The sequence below is a fragment of the Tachyglossus aculeatus genome, chromosome 12 (assembly GCF_015852505.1).
Source record: "Tachyglossus aculeatus isolate mTacAcu1 chromosome 12, mTacAcu1.pri, whole genome shotgun sequence".
NCBI lineage: Eukaryota > Metazoa > Chordata > Mammalia > Monotremata > Tachyglossidae > Tachyglossus > Tachyglossus aculeatus.
This window is the reverse complement of record NC_052077.1, coordinates 15,265,407-15,286,582: the sequence shown is the minus strand read 5'-3', so window position 1 is coordinate 15,286,582 and position 21,176 is coordinate 15,265,407. Positions and strand designations below refer to the sequence as shown.

At 44.7% G+C, this 21,176-nt stretch overlaps 1 protein-coding gene across 1 annotated transcript; it reads left to right on the top strand.

Annotated features, from left to right (window-relative positions):
* The first annotated feature begins 5,095 nt into the window (after positions 1-5,095).
* UCP1 (uncoupling protein 1) lies at positions 5,096-21,130 on the top strand. The gene is made up of 6 exons (XM_038755245.1): positions 5,096-5,221; positions 13,052-13,250; positions 14,801-14,998; positions 15,168-15,269; positions 15,674-15,854; positions 20,731-21,130. Exons 1-6 carry the CDS (start codon positions 5,096-5,098, stop codon positions 20,843-20,845), a joined length of 921 nt encoding a protein of 306 aa, XP_038611173.1. The 3' UTR covers positions 20,846-21,130.
* Positions 21,131-21,176: the final 46 nt, after the last annotated feature.

Sequence of the window (21,176 nt, the reverse complement as noted above, 5' to 3'; positions counted from 1 at the left end):
AGCTCCGCCAATTGTCAGCTGTGTGACTTTGGACAAGTCACTTCACTTCTCTGTGCCTCCGCTCCCTCATCTGTAAAATGGGGATGAAGACTGTGAGCCCCACGTGGGACAACCTGACCACCTTGTATCTCCCCAGCGCTTAGAACAGTGCTTTGCACATAGTAAGTGCTTAACAAATACCATAAAAAAATCATACTTGAAAGCATCCAGGTATAACCACATTTAATGCATTTATTTGTCTTTGTTTTATTGGCAGCCTGTATTAAAAACTATGACATTTATTAAGGGTTTTTTAGACTGTGAGCCCACTGTTGGGTAGGGACTGTCTCTATATGTTGCCAATTTGTACTTCCCAAGCGCTTAGTACAGTGCTCTGCACATAGTAAGAGCTCAATAAATACGATTGATGATGATGATTAAGGGTTGCAGAAGATTCAAGGTTATGAGATTGAACACAGTCTCTGTTCCACACAGGACTTACAATCTATTTTATTCCCATTTTGCAGATTCATTCATTCATTCAATCCTATTTGTTGAGCACTTACTGTGTGCGGAGCACTGTACTAAGTGCTTATAATGGTGGTTTTTGTTCAGTGCTTACTATGTGCCAAGCACTGTTCTAAGCGCTGCGGTAGATACAAGGTAATCAGGTTGTCCCACGTGGGGCTCACAGTCTTAAACCCCATTTTACAGATGAGGGAACTGAGGCACAGAGAAGTTAAGTGACTTGCCCAAAGTGACTTGCTAAATTCAGCTGTAATCATTCCCCTGCTGAAATTCTTTTAAAAAAGTTATTCATCTAAAAAAAATGGATTTTTTTTTACGAAGCCACTAAGCCGCGCTGCTAGTTGAGTGATGTGGAGAGACATGAGAAGCCAGCAGAAGGTTTTTATGCTGAATGATGTTTCAAGACGATCTGTGCTGCAGCATGTAGTATACGTTAGGGTGAGGAGAGTCAAGGAGGAGGCAGAGGAACCAACCGATAGGCTGATAAACAGTCTAGCTGGGATTTAACTAGGGAATGTACCAAGATGGTAGCTCTTCGGGGGGTGATGAAGGGGGAGATTTGGGAGGTGTGTAAAAAAAAACCGACAGGATTTAGATTGCCTGTGATCACTTGAAAAGTGGGGAGGAGGCTAAGATGACACTGAAGTTGCTGGCTTCTAGGACAAGCAAGGTGGTGGCGTTATTATAATAATAACTGTGCTTTTTGTTAAGAGCTTACTAGGTGCCAGGCATTGTCCTAAGCGCTGGGGTGGGTACAAGCAAATCAGGTTGGACACAATCTTTGCCCCACATGGGGCGCACAGTATCGATTCCCATTTTGCAGATGAGGTAACTGAGGCACAGAGAAGCCAAGTGACTTGCCCGAGTTAACACAGCAGGCCAATCTTTAAGAAGTGTGACTTAGACAACACTGTAGCATTACTTAGAGACACAGCTGATTTTCTCATATCCTGTCATTTCCAGACCCATGCTCTCTCCACTAGGGCACACTCCACTTGACCGACAAAGGAAAAGTAGGAGAAGTGGGCTTGAGGAATAGCTCTGTTTTACATAGTTCTGAGATGCCAGCAGGACAGCCGAGTGGAGATATTCTGGAGGCAATAGGAAAGGTGAGATTGCAGGGCAGATGAGAGGTTAGGGTTAGAGAGAGATATCTGAAAGCTCTCTGCATAGAGAAAGATGGTGGCTGAAGCCATGTCATCAGACGAACTCCCCAATCAATCAATCAATCAATCAATCGTATTTATTGAGCACTTACTGTGTGCAGAGCACTGTACTAAGCGCTTGGGAAGTACAAGTTGGCAACATATAGAGACAGTCCCTACCCAACAGCGGGCACCCCAAGAGACTGATTGTAGAGTGAAAAGAGTAGTGGATCCAAAACGGAACCCCACAGGATGCCCACAATATAAGGATCGGAGGCAGGAGAGGAACCGGCGAACCCAAGCCGAGAAGTATGAAGAGAACAAGATTACTCCGTGACGGTAAATACTACAGTTCAATCCTTCTGGTTCTTCCTCCGCAACATTTCCCAGATCCACCTCTTTCTCTCCACCCAAACAAGCATCGCTCTCATTTAAAATCTCATCATAATCACAATCAGAGCATTTCATCAGCCTCCTCACTGCTTCTAGCCTTCTCCCTTTTCAGTCTGTACGGCATGCTGTTGGCTGGATCATCTTCCCAAAATGGCATAGGGGACACGGCTCTTATTTCTTCACAAACCTTGGATGGCTAGCCATCTCTTTCTGCATCAAGCAGAAACTCCTTTCCATTGGCTTCAAGCCTCTCCACTAACTCTTACCATCTTACCAATTAGCTAGGTATTAGCTAAATTTTTAAAGTATCTGGCAACTAAAATGTTGTGAGTACATATTTATATTAATATTAACGCCTGTCTCCCCCTCCAGACTGTAAGCTCATTTTGGTTAGGGAATATGTCTACCAACTCTGTTATACTGTACTCTCCCAAGCACTTAGTACAGTGCTCTGCACACAGTACACGCTCAAAAATTCCATTGATTGATGTAGTCACAGCATTCTTTTTCCTTGAGAACCACTTATCTACTCCTAAATTCAATTCAGTTAAGTAAACCTTTTTTCTTTGACTTTCTTCCTACATACACTGTCGTTACTTTGTAGAAGGGAAAATTTTCCTACCATGGAGAGCAACTGGTCTCAGAACCCTCTCCAAGAAACCTTTCATAGATTTTGAAAACAAGCATTAAATCGCCGTCGCTTTTTGGGACTAAACCACTTCAATTCTATGCTTTTGAATAATCTTTGCTTTTTTAGGACTCCTCTCCAATTTCTCTACATCCTATTTGAAGTGTGGCGACCAGTGCTAAATTCACCCTGTTTTCTGACAATGTTTGTATTGTACTCTCTGAGCCACTTCAGTTCTCTGTGCCTCAGTTACCTCACCTGTAAAATGGGGAGCGAGACTGTGAGCCCTACGTGGGACAGGGACTGTGTCCAAGGTAATCCAACACCCAGTCCTCACCATTTTCCCTCCCTTAATGAATGACCATGGCTGAGCTATCCTCAATAAGGCCCTCTTTGCCTTTATTGATCTTCCACTGGGGTGAGTCTTTGGGGGTATTTTGCGCCACTTAGATATTCAGTGTCAAAACAACATTCACTTTGTGTTACTGTTCAACACCACAGGATGCCTGACTCTGGGCGGTTTGCTGTTTATTTGTACGTTTGGAATTAGGGCCTGTTTAGGAGAAATGAGTCTCTCCTCATTTCTCCCGGGGCCCAGAGAGGGGTCAGGCCACAGGAAGGGGCAACTGCAATGTTGTAACTTCTATGTGGCTGAGGGCAGGGGTTCAGAGGGGTGATGTCTCATGGGACTGTGAATTATGGTGGGGGGGAAGTGTCTCAAACTTGGGACCCCCCTCAACTGGGGATGGGGGTGCGCTGAAGGGAGAGTTTCCCATTCCCCTCTATCCAGCTGGGATAGAGTCCAACAGCCCCACAGGGTAGTAGAGGGGATAGGAAGCCGGGGGAAGAAAACATGGAAGCTGAGCCCAGGAGTCCCGCCCAAGGACGTGGGGCCATTTGAGATCACCTAAAGTGTCCCCACTGGGTCCCTGCAGGGAGGGGTGCCCAGGGACCAATCAATCAATCAATCATATTTATTGAGTGCTTACTGTGTGCAGAGCACAGTACTAAGCGCTTGGGAAGCACAAGTTGGCAACATATAGAGACAGCCCCTACCCAACAGTGGGCTCACAGTCTAAAAGGGGGAGACAGAGAACAAAACCAAACATGCTAACAAAATAAAATAAATAGAATAGATATGTACAAGTAAAATAAATGGAGTAAGAAATATGTACAAACATATATACATATATACAGGTGCTGTGGGGAAGGGAAGGAGGTAAGATGAGGGGGATGGAGAGGGGGACGAGGGGGACCAGGGAGCAGGAGGGAAAATAAATAAATAGTAATAAACAAAATAAATAAATAGTACAGTGCTCTACTGTGTGCAGAGCACTGTACTAAGCGCTTGGGAAGACAAGTCGACAACACATACAAATATGTATACAAGTGCTGTGGGGAGGGGAAGGAGGTAGGGCGGGAGGGGATGGGCAGGAGAAGGAGAGGGAAAAGGTTGCTCAGTCTGGGAAGGCCTCCTGGAGGAGGTGAGCTCTCAGTAGGGCTTTGAAGGGAGGAAAAGAGCTAGCTTGGCGGATGTGCGGAGGGAGGGCATTAGGAGAAGCAGCGTGGCTCAGTGGAAAGAGCCCGGGCTTTGGAGTCAGAGGTCATGGGTTCAAATCCCCGCTCTGCCAACAGTCAGCTGTGTGACTTTGGGCAAGTCACTTCACTTCTCTGGGCCTCAGTGACCTCATCTGTAAAATGGGGATGAAGACTGTGAGCCCCCCCGTGGGACAACCTGATCACACCCTTCTAATAATAATAATAATGATAATGTTAGCATTTGTTAAGCGCTTACTATGTGCAAAGCACTGTTCTAAGCGCTGGGGGGGGGATACAAAGTGATCAGGTTGTCCCATGTGGGGTTCACAGTCTTAATCCCCATTTTCCAGATGAGGTAACTGAGGCTCAGAGAAGTTAAGTGACTTGCCCGAGGTCACACAGCAGACATGTGGCGGGGTCGGGATTTGAACCCCTGTGAGCCCACTGTTGGGTAGGGACCGTCTCTATATGTTGCCAGCTAGCGCTTAGTACAGTGCTCTGTACACAGTAAGCGCTCGATAAATACGATTGATTGATTGTAACCTCCCCAGCGCTTAGAACAGTGCTTTGCACATAGTAAGCGCTTAACAAATATCATTATTATTCTGATTATTATTCCAGGCCAGGGGTAGGACGTAGGCCAGGGGGATGGGCGAGAGCGGGGTGGGGCGATGGCTGGGGAGAGGCCGCCTCCTCCGGGCAGCCCTCCCTGCGCCCCGCCCCGCCTAGATAAGGAGCCTGGCCTGGGTCACACCACAGGAGGCGCGTCCCCTTGGAGAGGCTCTGGGCCTGACCCTTGACCCCGGAGAACCGCTGCCCCTCTGAGCCCCAGGAGCCGGCCGGGGGTCAGGGGTCAGAGGTCAGGGGTCGCCCCCCCGGGCCCATGGGGGGGCCGCCGCCCCCCACCCCCACCCCCACCCCCGGGGTCAGGTTCCTTGGAGCCGGGGCGGCCGCCTGCATCGCCGATCTGCTCACCTTCCCGCTGGACACCGCCAAAGTCCGGCTGCAGGTACCACCCGCGAGGGCCGATGACGATGGGAGTTCATCAGAATTAAGAGTTATCATCTTTGTTAAGCGCTTACTATGTGCCCAGCACTGTTAAGCACTTACTATGTGCCCGGCATTAAGCACTTAGTATGTGCCCAGCACTGTTAAGCGCTATGTGTCCAGCACTAAGCGCTTACTGTGTGCCCAGCACTGTTACGCGCTATGTGCCCAGCAGTGTTAAGCGCTTCCTATGTGCCCAGCACTGTTAAGCACTATGTGCCCAGCACTAAGCGCTTACTGTGTGCCCAGCACTGTTAAGCACTTACTATGTGCCCAGCATTAAGCACCTAGTATGTGCCCAGCACTAAGTGCCATATAGGTGCCCAGCACTCTTAAGTGCTTACTATGTGCCCAGCACTGCTAAGCGCTTACTATGTGCCCAGCATTGTTAAGCGCTATGTGCCCAGCACTGTTAAGCGCTTACTATGTGTCCAGCACTGTTAAGTGCTATGTACCCAGCACTGTTAAGCGCTTACTATGTGCCCAGCACTAAGCGCTTACTATGTGCCCAGCACTGTTAAGCACTTACTATGTGCCCAGCACTATTAAACACTTACTATGTGCCCAGCATTGTTAAGCACTTAGAATGTACCCAGCACTGTTAAGCGCTATGTGCCTAGCACTGTTAAGCGCTTACTATGTGCCCAGCACTAAGTGCTATGTGGCCAGCACTGTTAAGCGCTATGTGCCCAGTACTAAGCGCTTACTATGTGCCCAGCACTGTTAAGCGCTTACTATATGTCCAGCACTAAGCGCTTACTATGTGCCCAGCACTGTTAAAACGCTATGTGCCCAGCACTAAGCGCTATGTGCCCAGCACTGTTAAGCACTTACTATGTGCCAAGCACTGTTAAGCGCTTACTATGTGCCCAGCACTGTTAAGCACTTACAATGTGCCCAGCACTGTTAAGCACTTAGTATGTGCCCAGCACTGTTAAGCGCTTACTATGTGTCCAGCACTAAGTGCTTACTATGTGCCCAGCACTGTTAAAACGCTATGTGCCCAGCACTAAGCGCTATGTGCCCAGCACTGTTAAGCACTTACTGTGTGCCAAGCACTGTTAAGCGCTTACTATGTGCCCAGCACTGTTAAGCACTTACAATGTGTCCAGCACTGTTAAGCACTTAGTATGTGCCCAGCACTGTTAAGCGCTTACTATGTGTCCAGCACTAAGTGCTTACTATGTGCCCAGCACTGTTAAAACGCTATGTGCCCAGCACTAAGCGCTATATGCCCAGTACTGTTAAGCACTTACTGTGTGCCAAGCACTGTTAAGCGCTTACTATGTGCCCAGCACTAAGTGATTACTACGTGCCCAGTAGTGTTAAGCACTCACTGTGTGCCCAGCATTGTTAAGCACTCAGTAGGTGCCCAGCACTGTTAAGCGCTTACTATGTGCCCAGTAGTGTTAAGCACTCACTATGTGCCCAGCATTATTAAGCACTTAGTATGTGCCCAGCACTGTTAAGCGCTTACTATGTGCCCAGTGCTGTTAAGCACTATGTGCCCAGCTCTAAGCGCTATGTGCCCAGCACTGTTAAGCACTTACTATGTGCCAAGCACTGTTAAGCGCTTACTATGTGCCCAGCACTAAGTGCTTACTATGTGCCCAGTAGTGTTAAGCACTCACTGTGTGCCCAGCATTGTTAAGCACTTAGTATGTGCCCAGCACTGTTAAGCACTTACTATGTGCCCAGCGCTGTTAAGCACTATGTGCCCAGCTCTAAGCGCTATGTGCCCAGCACTGTTAAGCACTTACTATGTGCCAAGCACTGTTAAGCGCTTACTATGTGCCCAGCACTAAGTGCTTACTATGTGCCCAGTAGTGTTAAGCACTCACTGTGTGCCCAGCATTGTTAAGCACTCAGTAGGTGCCCAGCACTGTTAAGCGCTTACTATGTGCCCAGTAGTGTTAAGCACTCACTATGTGCCCAGCATTATTAAGCACTTAGTATGTGCCCAGCACTGTTAAGCGCTTACTTAGCAGAGAAGCAGCGTGGCTCAGTGGAAAAGAGCCCGGGCTTTGGAGTCGGAGGTCATGGGTTCAAACCCCAGCTCCACCCATTGTCAGCTGGGTGACTTTGGGCAAGTTACTTAACTTCTCTGGGCCTCAGTTACCTCATCTGGAAAATGGGGATTAAGACTGTGAGCCCCACGTGGGACACCTGATCACCTTGTAACCTCCCCAGCGCTTAGAACAGTGCTTTGCACATAGTAAGTGCTTAATAAATGCCATCATTATTATTATTATTATTATTACTATGTGCCCAGCACTAAGCACTTACTATGTGAATACCCTCCCTCCGCACATCTGCCAAGCTAGCTCTCTTCCTCCCTTCCAAGCCCTACTGAGAGCACACCTCCTCCAGGAGGCCTTCCCAGACTGAGCCCCCTCCTTCCTCTTCCCCTCCTCCCCATCCCCCCCGTCTTACCTCCTTCTCCTCCCCACAGCACCTGTATAGATGCTTGTACATATTTATTACTCTATTTATTTTACTTGTACATATTTATTCTATTTCTTTTATTTTGTTAATATGTTTTGTTTTGTTCTCTGTCTCCCCCTTCTAGACTGTGAGCCCGCTGTTGGGTAGAGACCTTCTCTATATGTTGCCAACTTGTACTTCCCAAGTGCTTAGTACAGTGCTCTGCACACAGTAAGCGCTCAATAAATACGACTGAATGACTGAAGCACTGTTAAGCACTATGTGCCCAGCACTAAGCGCTTACTATGTGAAGCAGAAGCAGCGTGGCTCAGTGGAAAGAGCCCGGGCTTTGGAGTCAGAGGTCATGGGTTCGAATCCCGACTCCGCCACATGTCTGCTGTGTGATCTTGGGCAAGTCACTTCGCTTCTCTGGGCCTCAGTTACCTCATCTGTAAAATGGGGATTAAGACTGTGAGCCCCACATGGGACAACCTGATCACCCTGTATCCTCTCCAGTGCTTAGAACAGTGCTTTGCACATAGTAAGCGCTTAACAAATGCCAATTATTGTTATTATTATTATGTGCCCAGCACTGTTAAGCACTTGCTATGTGCCCAGCATTGTTAAGCACTTAGTATGTGCCCAGCACTGTTAAGTGCTTACTTTGTGCCCAGCATTGTTAAGCACTTAGCATGTGCCCAGCACTGTTAAGCGCTTACTACGTGCCTAACACTGTTAAGCGCTTACTATGTGCCCAGCACTGTTAAGCACTTACTATGTGCCCAGCACTAAGTGCTGACTACGTGCCCAGCAGTGTTAAGCGCTGATTATGTGTCCAGCACTGTTAAGCACTTACTATGTGCCCAGCACTGTTAAGCACTTACTATGTGCCCAGCACTGTTAAGCACTTACTATGTGCCCAGCATTGTTAAGCACTTAGTATGTGCCCAGCACCGTTAAGCACTTATTATGTGCCCAGCATTGTTAAGCCCTTAGTATGTGCCCAGCACTGTTTACTATGTGCCCAACACTGTTAAGTGCTTACTATGTGCCCAGCACTGTTAAGTACTTACTATGTACCCAGCACTGTTGAGTGCTATGTGTCCAGCAGTGTTAAGCGCTGACTATGTGCCCAGCAGTGTTAAGCGCTATGTGCCCAGCAGTGTTAAGTGCCGACTATGTGCCAAGCACTGTTAAGTGCTTACTATGTGCCCAACACTGTTAAGCGCTGACTACATGCCATGCACTGTTCTAAGCTCTGGAGCCCCCTGGCCCAGCGGGGTCTGGGACCTAATTTCTCCTCTCCCTCCTTTATCTTCCCCCACCGCCCATTCCCCCCCCTTACCCATTTAAATGCTCAAAACCCTTTTGCACGCTCGTTCGTTCATTCAGTGGCATTTATTGAACGCCTCCTAAGTGCAGAGCATTCGACTAAGCGGTTGGGAGAGGACGGCAGTAAATAGACACATTTCTTGCCCGCAACGAGCTAACAGTGTACCCTCTCAAAGCCCTTATGCACGTCCATTCATTCATTGTCGCATTTATTGAGTGCAGAGCACTCGACTAAGCGCTTAGGAGAGTACAGCAGTAAATACTCCCTGCCCACAGCGAGCTAACGGTCTACACTCCCAAAGCCCTTATGCACGTTCATTCATTCATTCACATTTATTGACTTCAAGCCCACTGTTGGGTAGGGACCGTCTCTATATGTTGCCAACTTGTACTTCCCAAGCGCTTAGTACAGTGCTCTGCACAAGTAAGCGCTCAATAAATACGACTGATTGATTGATTGATTTATTGAATGCTTATTGGGTGCAGAGCACTGTATAAATAAATAATAGTATTTGTTAAGTGCTTACTATGTGTCAGGCACTGTACTAAGCGCTGGGGTGCACACAAGCAAATCGGGTTGGACACAGTCCTTGTCCCACATCATCATCATCAATTGTATTTATTGAGCACTTACTATGTGCAGAGCACTGTACTAAGCGCTTGGGAAGTACAAATTGGCAACATATAGAGACAGTCCCTACCCAACAGTGGGCTCACAGTCAAAAAGGGGGAGAATAAATTAACAGTGCTTCAGTCATTCAGTCGTATTTATGAGGCTCACAGTCTCGATCCCCATTTTCCAGATGAGGTAACTGAGGCACGGAGAAGTAAATTGACTTACCCAAGGTCACACAGCAGACAAGTGGTGGAGCCGGGATTAGAAGGACAATACAACGGTAGACACATTTCCTTCCCGCAACCAACTCAGAGTACTTAATATTTAATACTAGCTGTAATTAATTTTAGTTTCTACTTCAATAGATTCTAAGCCGCCTGAGGGCAGGCATCCTGTCTATCATCATCATCATCATCATCAATCGTATTTATTGAGCACTTACTATGTGCAGAGCACTGTACTAAGCGCTTGGGAAGTACAAATTGGCAACATATAGAGACAGTCCCTACCCAACAGTGGGCTCACAGTCTAAAAGGGGGAGACAGAGAACAAAACCAAACATACTAACAAAATAAAATAAACTGATTCAATCAGTTATGGGCATGGAGTACTTACTCTGTGCACTTACTCTGTGTACTTACTCTGAGCACTTGGGAGAGTATTTATACAATTAGTAGACATGACCCCTACTTTCAAGGAGTTTACGACCAGACAGTTGTTGTGGGGATGAGTGAGGCGATGAGTGATTGTTACTCAACAAAGGCCTCCTGTTATGGTATTTGTTAAGCGCTTAGTATGTGCCGGGCACTCTACTAAGCGATGGAGGGCCTTGCGGAAAGTTGTGATTTTGAAGGGCTTTGAAAATGGGGAGCGTTCTGCCGAATGTGAAGTGGGAGGGAGTATGTGGCATAAGGGAGGCCCTTTCTCAACAGTCATCAATCAATCATATTCATTAAGCACTTATTGTGTGCAGAGCACTGTAACAGAATTGGTAAACACAGTCCCTGCCGACAATGAGTTTACGGTCTAGAGGATAAATGTGGTATTTGTTAAGTGGTTATTATGTGCCAGGAACTATACTAAACTCTGGGGTGGAAACAAGCAAGTTGGATTGTCCACAGCACCGGTTCCACATGGTGCCCACAGTCTTAATCCCCAGTTTATGGGAGAGGTAACTGAGGCACAGAGAAGTTAAGTGACTCGCCCAAAGTGACAGCACAGAAGTGGCAGATTTGGGATTAGAACTCAAGTCCTTCTGACTCACAGGACTGGGCTGTATCCACTAGGCACTGCTGTTTCATGGCAGCATCATCGCCCACCCTGACAACCACCACACTTACTGAGTGCCCCCAGGGGTACACAACCATGTACTGGTCACCATTGTCTCTGCCTTTGAGATGCATCCAGTCAGGAGTTAACACTCACTCACTCACTCTCGTCCAACCCTCTTCACCCTTTGGGGGCTTTCCACAGCATTCAGTAGAAATTCAGGGTGGTTTCTAGACTGTGAGCCCACTGTTGGGTAGGGACTGCCTCTATATGTTGCCAACTTGTACTTCCCAAGCGCTTAGTACAGTGCTCTGCACACAGTAAGCACTCAATAAATATGATTGATTGATTGATTGGAGGAGGCCTCCTCCTACAGGAGGCCTTCCCAGACTGAGCCCCCTCCTTCCTCTCCCTCTCCTCCCCCTCCCCAACCCCCGCCTTACCTCCTTCCCCTCCCCACAGCACCTGCATATACGTATACATGCTTGTACATATTTATTACTCTATTTATTTTACTTGTAAGTATTTATTCTATTTATTTTATTTTGTTAATATGTTTTGTTTTGTCGTCTGTCTCCCCCTTCTAGACTGTGAGCCCGCTGTTGGGTAGGGACCGTCTCTATATGCTGCCAACTTGTACTTCCCAAGCGCTTAGTACAGTGCTCTGCACATGATAAGTGCTCAATAAATATGATTGAATGAATGAATGAAACAGAAGATGAGAAACTCAGAAACCACTTGAGGTTGGATAAGACCAATAAATAATGCTAATAATAATAACGGCATTTGTTCAGTGTTTCAAATCAGCCAAACAAGATATAATGCAATCAGATCAGTCCCTGTGCTACACAGTGCCCAGCGCTTAGAACAGTGCTTTGCACATAGTAAGCGCTTAATACATGTCATCATTGTTATTATTATAGTCTAAGAGGGAGAGAGAACAGGTATAGAACTCCCGTTTTGCAGATGAGGAAACTGAGGCCCAGATAAGTCATGACTTATCCATGGTCACACAAAAGGCAAATGGCAGAGCCTGAATTAGAACTCTGGTCCTCCGAGTCCCAGGCCCAATTTCTTTCCTCTAGGCCTTGCTCTGTCCTAAGCTCAGTTTAATGCAGCAAACAAGAAGCAGGGTGGCCTAGTGGAAAGAGCAAAGCCCTAGGAGTCGGAGGACCTGGAATGTAATCCCTACTCTGTCACCTTCCTGCTGTGTGACCTTGGGTAAGTCACTTAACTTCTGTTGGCCTGGTTCGATACCTGTGAAATGGGGATTCAATGCCTCTTCTCCATCCTCCTAACACACTGAATGTATGGAACATGGACTATATCCACCCTGATTTGCTTGTATCCACCCCAGCGCTTAGTACGGTGCCTGACACATAGTAAGCACTTAAATACTATTATTATTATTATTAATACAGTGCTCTGCACCCAATAAGCGTTCAATAAATGTGAATGAATGAATGAACATGCATAAGGGCTTTGGAAGTGTAGACTGTAAGCTCACTGTGGGCAGGGAGTGTGTCTACTGCTGTACTCTCCCAAGCGCTTAGTTGAGTGCTCTGCACTTAGGAAGCGTTCAATAAATGCGACAATGAAGGAATGGACGTGCATAAGGGCTTTGAGAGGGTACACTGTTAGCTCGTTGCGGGCGAGGAATGTGTCTATTTACTGCCGTACTCTCCCAAGCGCTTAGTCGAATGCTCTGCACTTAGGAAGCGTTCAATAAATGCCACTGAATGAACGAACGAGCGTGCAAAAGGGTTTTGAGCATTTAAATGGGTAAGGGGGTGAATGGGCGGTTGGGGAAGATAAAGGAAGGAGAGGAGAAATTACATCCCAGACCCTGCTGGGCCAGGGGGCTCCAGAGGGTATTAAACACGTAGCCAGTGCTTAATAGTGTTGGGCACGTAGTAGGCACTTAACAGTGATATTAACAGAAATATTGCAATTATCACGATTGTTATTATGCAATTCTCAGGATGGGGGCACAGCCAAGCTCCTGGCTTGTGTGTGTTAAATGACACTGACTAAAGCCTTTTTATTAGTGGTATTTGTTGAGTGCTTACTACGTGCCAGGAACTGTACTAAGTGCTGGGGTGGAAAAAAGCAAATCGGGTTGGCTGGATGTCCAATTTTTTGTTTTTTTAGATTCAAGGTGAAGCTCAGGTACCCAGTGCGATCAAGTACAAAGGAGTCCTGGGCACCATTGTCACGCTGGTGAAGACAGAAGGGCCACGGAGTCTCTACAGTGGATTGATAGCTGGGCTGCAGAGGCAAATGAGCTTTGCCTCCATTAGGATCGGTCTATACGACACTGTCAAACAGTTGTACGCCAATGGGAAAGAAAGTAAGCTGGCTCGTTTCTTGTTTTGTTTTTCTGGTATTTGTTAGGCGCTTACTATGGGTCAAGCACTGTTCTAATAAGCTCTCAATAAATACAATTGATTGATTGTATGATTATACGATTGATTGATTTCACGGTGCTCACAGTATAAGTAGGAGGGAAAATCATGTATTGGAATCCCCATTTTGCAGAGGAGGAAATTGAGGCACAGAGAAGTTAAGTGACTTGCTTACAATCACACAATAGGAAAGTGGCAGAGCTAGGATTAGAACCCAGGTCCTGTGGCTCCTGGGCTCATGCTTTATTCACTAGGCCACACTGCTTCCCACTGCTGGGCCATGAACATAAGCCACAGCTATGGGCACATGAATGGAACAACCTCATCAGAGCCACTTATCACGAGTATTTCATGTATCTATTTAAAAAAACTTGTATTAAGGATAAGCCCGTACTGTCTGTCATAAAAGTACCCTCTGGTAGTGAAATGAATGGAAAGAATATTCTTTCCTAGTCGTCTGACATGAATCATTACTGCCCTTAATCGCCAGGCAAAACTATTTCCCAGGCTGTTTTTAAAAAATTCTTTGAAAAATAACATAAAAATTTGAAACACGTTTCAATCGATAGATGACAGAGAAAGATTGATTTAAGGGCAGGGATCTTGTCTATTAACTCTACAGTACTATACTTTCCCAAACACTTTAAGTGCTCTGCAAACAGAAAGCATTCAAACACCACTGATTGATTGATTGATTGATCACCACTGACTGATTGATTGACTAGGCACAAGCCCAGTTGGATCAGCTGGGTGTCAGCAACTCAGGGTTTTCACCAGAAAAGTTTACCTGCTAGTGTGCTGGATGAAGAGAGAACACAGAAATATGTTCAAAAGTGTTACAGGGGGAGGAGGAGAGGATGAGCTAAGAGCTTAGATGACCAGGAAGTGCCAAACTATGGTTGTTGGGAGAGAAATCAGGTGGGCAGATGAGGGATTAATGAAGGAAGGCTTCTTGGAGGAGATGTGATTTCAGAAGGGCTCTGAAAATAGAAGAGAGCAGTGGTCTGCCAGATGTGAAAGGGGAGGGAATTCCAGACAGAAGGGAAAGTGTGAGGCAGAGGTTGGTGTCAGGAGTTAAAGAATGAGACAGTCTGAATAGGTTGGTTTCAGCTGTTGCAGAAAGTGACCTTCCTCTCCCTATAAGAAAAATACAAGAAAATGTAAGAAAAATAAGCAGCTGCTGATTTGGGAGATATAAAAATGGGAAACTTTGGAATTTTAGAAAATTATATTTAAACTCTCTCTCTCTTTCCCCCTCTCTCCCCGCACCCCCCATCTTTTTTCCTGCTGTGCTTTTGGGAATTTGAGCAATGGTCTCTGCTGCTTAACGAATATGGCATTAACTGCCTCAAAAAGGTCAGAAATGCAGAATAGATTAGGGTATTGTAGTATTAACCCCTTGAATTGGAGTAATCCTCATTTCTATGCACGGTGAAACACTTTCTGAATCTTGGAACGATTTCATTTTAAAGAGGAGCGTTTTCTTTCTGAACAGCGGCTGGGATAGGAAGCAGGATCCTGGCTGGCTGTACCACGGGAGGGATGGCAGTGGTGATAGCCCAGCCCACTGATGTTGTGAAAGTCAGATTTCAAGCCCAAAGCAATCTGCACGGAGCCAAACCCCGGTACAGCGGTACTTTACAGGCCTACAAATCCATAGCTGCCGAAGAGGGGGTGAGAGGTCTTTGGAAAGGTAACTATTTCCCAAGTAATTATGGTATTTGTTGGGCTCTTATTATGTGGCAGCCACTATGCCGTGCTGGAATTAACCAACATTTACATTACCAAAACAAAATAATTTCAGTTAACTTTGGTACCAACCCCTACAAAGTGAACGTGGTCTCTTTTTATTCTTTCTTCAGGGACTTTACCCAATGTAACAAGAAATGCTATTGTTAATTGCACAGAGCTAGTAACATACGACGTAATAAAGGAGACTATTTTGAAACACAACCTACTTACAGGTAACTTCCTATTTTATTAAACAAAAATAAATAATAGGTGTTTCCAGTGGTAATTTTGCCCGCCTTATAAATCCCAAATTCTCACAATTGGCAGGGCTTTGTGAGGTTAAACATCTCAATATACATAAGCATTGCTCATTTTATTGTCCTCAGAAGAATAAGCGGATCACTTTCAGACATGTAGCAAAATAGAATTGAGCCAAAGTGATATTAGATAGCCTTACTAATAACTGGGCTTTAAAAATTAAAACGGAAATGGGAAAACTCCGGGCTAGATTAGAAGCCACTGTAAAGCAAGAGCAATTTCTTCTTTTGTTCGTTCACTAAATACCTAGTACAGTGTTCTGGTGCTAGAGTAAGAATCCCTGTTTTACTTACTGACCTGTGGCATTGATTGTTTTTAGATAACCTGCCCTGCCACTTTTTGTCTGCTTTTGGGGCTGGATTTTGCACTACAGTTGTAGCCTCTCCGGTGGATGTAGTGAAGACCAGGTATATGAACTCACCACCAGGACAATACCTAAGCGCCTTGAATTGTGCATGGACCATGCTCACTAGAGAAGGACCAACAGCATTTTACAAAGGGTAGGAGTTGTTCTCTGTGTTTACCGTTGCAGGGTGTTCAGACCATCTGGGGTAGTGGAATGTTTTCACGTGTGCTTTTCCAATTCCAAAAAAGTAAAGCTTGGACCCGAAAACCTGCAGCGCCGACAATACAGATAGCTATAAAATAATTCTTAGTAAAGTGGTGGTATGTAGTCCTCTCAGTTGATCGCGAGGGATTGAGGGATTCTCTCTCTTCCTCTAGAAGCAGTCACTAAAAACAGATAAATGGAAAGTGGAGGTGGTTTACCCCAGGGAACGTGACACTTCCAAGCGCTTAGTACAATGCTTTGTACACAGTAAGCACTCAATAAATAGGATTGACTGACCGTTCCTGAGTCTGAATTCATGTTTATTCTTTGATCTCTACCTATTATCACTGTCATTACCTAGGAGAGGGGGGCTTTCAGAGGATATGTAGTTGCATGTTTTAATTTATTTTTTTATGGTATTTGTTAAACACATACTATGTGCCCAGCAATTTTTCTTTCCCTCTCTTTTACTATCTACTATTGCAGCTTCCATTACTGGTCCCCTTCTAACTGCTCTGCACACAGTAAGCGCTCAATAAATACGAATGGAGTGAATGAATGTCAATACTTTGTTCATGAGTAGTTAGAGTCTCATTCAACAGTAGTGTACAAACTGAGCCCAGGCAACAAGAAGCCAGTAAGAAGGATGTGTCATTTTTCATTTTTATGTGCTCTTCCACATAAAAGGGCTTGAGCCACAATAGTGGGCTTCTGGAGAAGTAGGGTTCCATATTTATTATTATTATTATTATTAATATGGAAATCCAAGCAAGCCACGTTCCCAGCTACATGTGATAACAATAATGGTAATGATAATTATGGTATTTGTTAAGCACTCACTATATGCCAAACACTGGATCAAAATAAAATAATCGGCTCAGACATAATCCCTGTCTCACATGGGACTCACAGTCTGAGTAGGAGAGAGAACAGCTTTTACTTCTAGCAATTGGCTGGAATGATGCAGAGTGTGGGTTTCATTTTTTTTTTTAGGTTTTTAAACTTTCTCTGTCCTAGTCCTTCACTCTTTACAAGTGCCACTTCTAAATTGCACCCCTTCTGATTGGGGCACCATGGTTAACAATGAGAAGAGTTATTACCTAGAAAGGTTGGGGTCTCTTGGACACATGAGTCAGTATCATAACACTGGATGAGGCTGTTTGGCTTGGTGAGGGATCAATCAATCAACGGTATTTACTGAGCTCTTACTACATGCAGAACACTGTACTAAGCGCTTGGGAGAGTACAACAGAATTAGCACATTCCCTGCCCACAACGAGCTTACAGTCCAGTGGGCTGACTCATGGCAATGGCTGCAGAATGGATCTTACCTCAGAGAGGTAAGTGCTTAATACAGTGCCTGGCAAATTGTAATTGCTTAACAAATACCAAAATTAGTGCTAGAAAAAGCCCTCCCAGATCTTCCCAAAGGTAGAAACTGGTAACCCTGCACTATTTCCTGAAACCTCTACTCTTTATTGCGTATGCCCCACTCTGGCGCTCCTGCTATTTTTCAGCTCTAGCCTGCAGTTGTGTAATGGACAAATCTATTTTTTCTTGCTGCTGCTGTTCTGCACTTTGCTTTTCATTTTTGCTTGTCCCCTGGTTTTTACAAATAACGTGGGAAAGACTCCTTAACGTTTTCTAAGATACTCTAGTATACTGAACAATGACTTACCTAGTGGCTGAATCAATCAATCAATCGTATTTATTGAGCACTTACTGTGTGCAGAGCACTGTACTAAGCACTTGGGAAGTACAAGTTGGCAACATATAGAGACGGTCCCTACCCAACAGTGGGCTCACAGTCTAGAAGGGGGAGATAGAGAACAAAACAAATTAACAAAATAAAATAAATAGAATAAATACGTACAAGATAGAGTAATAGGCTCAGGAGTACTGGCTGCTGTTGAGATTTCAGTGGTATTCTGTTCTGTGCCCACAGACTGAACCCTTTCTCCTTACCACCAGTTGTCTTGTAATGGGGGGTGCTAGGCACAGGGGGATTGGCTGAAAGAGAGGATCGATGCAAACTATCATCACTTCTGCAAAAACCGTTCAGGCCAGTGATGTGCTGGCAGTAATAATAATTGTGGTCTTTGTTAAGCAAAGACTATGTGCCAAACACTGTCCTAAGTGCGGGGGTAGATACAAGATAATCATGTTGGACACAGTCCCTGTCCCACTTGGGACTCATAGTCTCAGTCTGTAGTCTTCATCTGCAAAATGGGGATTAAGACTGTGAGCCCCACGTGGGACAACCTGATTACCTTGTATCTGCCCCAGCACTTAGAAAAGTGCTTGGCACATAGTAAGCGCTTAACAAAAACCATAATTATTATTATTAATAATCCCCATTTTGCAGATGAGGTAGCTGATGCACAGAGCAGTTAAGTGACTTGCCCAAGGTCACACAGCACACAAGTGGTGGAGGCAGGATAAGAACCCTACAACCTCTCTCAAGCCGGTGCTCTTGCCAATAGGCCATGCTACTTCTCTAGTAGGCTGTATCATTTTCCTCTTGACCGCTGATCCCTGAGTAATGGTCACCTCACATGGCAAGAGGCCAGAAAAAGAGCATCGTGATTTTCCTAGACACAGCGTACAAGGGATTCTCAGTGTTACATCCATGGGTGCAGTCTCACAGGCAGCAGCATCATCCTTGCACTGAAGAACAGCTCGATATAACTCATCACTGATCCCCAGGGGATAGGGTAGCAATGGGAAAGTTTCAGCACCATTTGGAAGTCGCATTTCTTAAGTTTTCTGATCTTTATTTTTCACACATTTAAAAACACACCCAGGTCACAGAACCCATTTCAGTGTTAATATGACATACCAATAATAATAATAATACTGGCATTTATTAAGTGCTTACTATGTGCAAAGCACTGTTCTAAGCTCTGGGGAGGATACAAGATAATCAGGTTCTCCCACGGGGGGCTCACAGTCTTCACCCCCATTTTACAGGTGAGGTAGCTGAGGCACAGAGAAGTGAAGTGACTTGTCCAAAGTCACGCAGCTGACAATTCACGGAGCCGGGATTTGAACCCATGACCTCTGACTCCAAAGCCTGTGCTCTTTCCACTGAGCCACGCTGCTTCTCTATTCTTCAGCAGTGACTGAACTTATAGATTCAGCACCTTAATAACAGGAAAACGACCTGTACTAATCAAAGGATGCCATATTCAATATTCTTGTCTACTCAGTAATGTTTAATTTTGATGTGAATCAAGGACTCTCAATTCAGTTGGTAGTTAGGATAGTGATTCTGGCTTGAAGCTCAAATATACTCAGGGAGTCAACGCTGGATAAATGCGTTTAGAAGTTAGGGACATGCCTACAAATAATAATTTCGGTATTTGTTAAGTGATTACCATACGCTAGGTACAAGCAAATCAGGTTGGACGCAGTTCCTGACCTGCACAGGGCTCACGGTCTTCATCCCCATTTTAGAGATGAGGTAACCGAGGCACAGATAAGTAAAGTGGCTTGCCCAAGGCCACACAATAGATGAGTGGCTGTCAGGATTAGAACCCATGACTTTCTGCTCCTACGAGGACCTAATAGATGGTCCATAATCAGTGTCAGAAGTATCTGAAAAACTGTATCCCCAAATCGAGCCAAAGTTAGCAGTATGCCTGAGGAAAACAAAGCTACAGGAAAACGAAAACTACAAGGACGATACTATAATAATAATGATGGCATTTATTAAGCGCTTACTATGTGCAAAGCACTTTTATTTGTATAGTTTATTTTAATAATTCCCAATCTGCTGAAAAGCCATGGGTAAAATACTCAAATGCCTACCGATTTGAATATATTTGAGTTAGAAAATTGGAAAAGCCTAGTTACAACTAATTTTGAAAATGTAGTGCTCTGCACACAGGAAACACTCAATACTACTGATTGACTGTTTTTACTAAATTGTCTTCTGCGTGAGAGCCTATCCTTTTATATACACTTTAGCTTTACTCTTTCATTATACAGATGAACTCGATAGAGTGAGTGGTTGCATAATTCAGAAAAATTCACACAGTTTTCAGAAGATCAGAGGTCTTCTAGAACAGTAGTAACTGTATTTATTAAGCACATATGTTGTGCAGAGCACTGTACTAAGCACTGGGAAAGAATACACAGGAAGGGCTTAGACAAGGTCCCTGAAGCTAAGCCTAAAGACTATGAGCCAGATTTTTTTGAATCGGAAAAGTGGCTTTTAACGTGCCTTTTGCTCATTTGTAAAGACTTGCAATTTAGATAGCTTTTACTCCGTTGGTGCTTAGGTTAAAGCCCAAAGTCCTTAAGGAAAGGGAAATTGTTTTGTTTTCAGTCTCTCCTTTCAAATTCAACGGTTAACTAAACATCTGATGTTTTTGACCTTCTTGGGGAAAACTTCCCTTTCCTGTGATGCAATCATTTATCTCCTAATGGATTAGTCATTAGAGCATACATTCATTACAGAAGTTATAAACAAAACCTTTCCTCCTTAACCCTCATCTCCAAGATAAAACTTTGTATAAAGAAAATTTACACTGTGAGAACTACAGCAAAATACAAATCAGACCTAGCCTGGCCTCTTGAACTCTAAATTTATTTATACACACTCACCAGAGCCCCACCTCAAATACACAAGCCAGAAGTCATTTATCCACACAGAGAAAAGCTTTGCAGGTCTCCAAGAGCAGACACCAAACTACGAAGTAGTCATTTTAAATATAACCAATTCCTCAATACTTAATATCTTAAGTCCATTACTAAAGTCTGAATATTCTCAACTATTCAGTATCAGGAATAAACTGATCGTGTGACTTTATGTGATCTTCTAGATGTGTTCCTTCCTTCTTGCGGCTGGGATCCTGGAATATTGTTATGTTTGTGTCCTATGAACAACTGAAAAGAGCAATGATGAAGGCAAGACTGACCATTGACTGTGCTACATAATTCTCTTTATGGAAAATACGGCAGCAAGAGACTGTAGAACAAAGAAGGCCATCCACATTATGCCATCAGAAAGAGATGGAAGTCAATATGATAGCTTCAACAAGATGAGAAATTTTCTAAGTGCAGGTCACAAAAATGAAGGAAAAGAAAATCACCCAATGCTCTAAGAATTTTGGTTTCAAGAGCATAAAAAAGGGCAAAGAGACAATGCCTCATGATTGCCCCTGGTTTAGGAAGTAGCTCAGAGTAGTGCAATATTAGCGTATGAATTCTTTGGAATTTTTTGGTGGGAGTAAAGAATGAGAAGCACTTTACCTAGCACACTTTTATT

Coding starts and splice junctions, on each gene's coding strand:
- UCP1 (XM_038755245.1), top strand. CDS start 5,096: ATGGGGGGGCCGCCGCCCCCCACCCCCACCCCCACCCCCGGGGTCAGG. Junction 5,222..13,051: donor CCGCCAAAGTCCGGCTGCAG/GTACCACCCGCG, acceptor TTGTTTTTTTAG/ATTCAAGGTGAAGCTCAGGT. Junction 15,270..15,673: donor GAAACACAACCTACTTACAG/GTAACTTCCTAT, acceptor GATTGTTTTTAG/ATAACCTGCCCTGCCACTTT.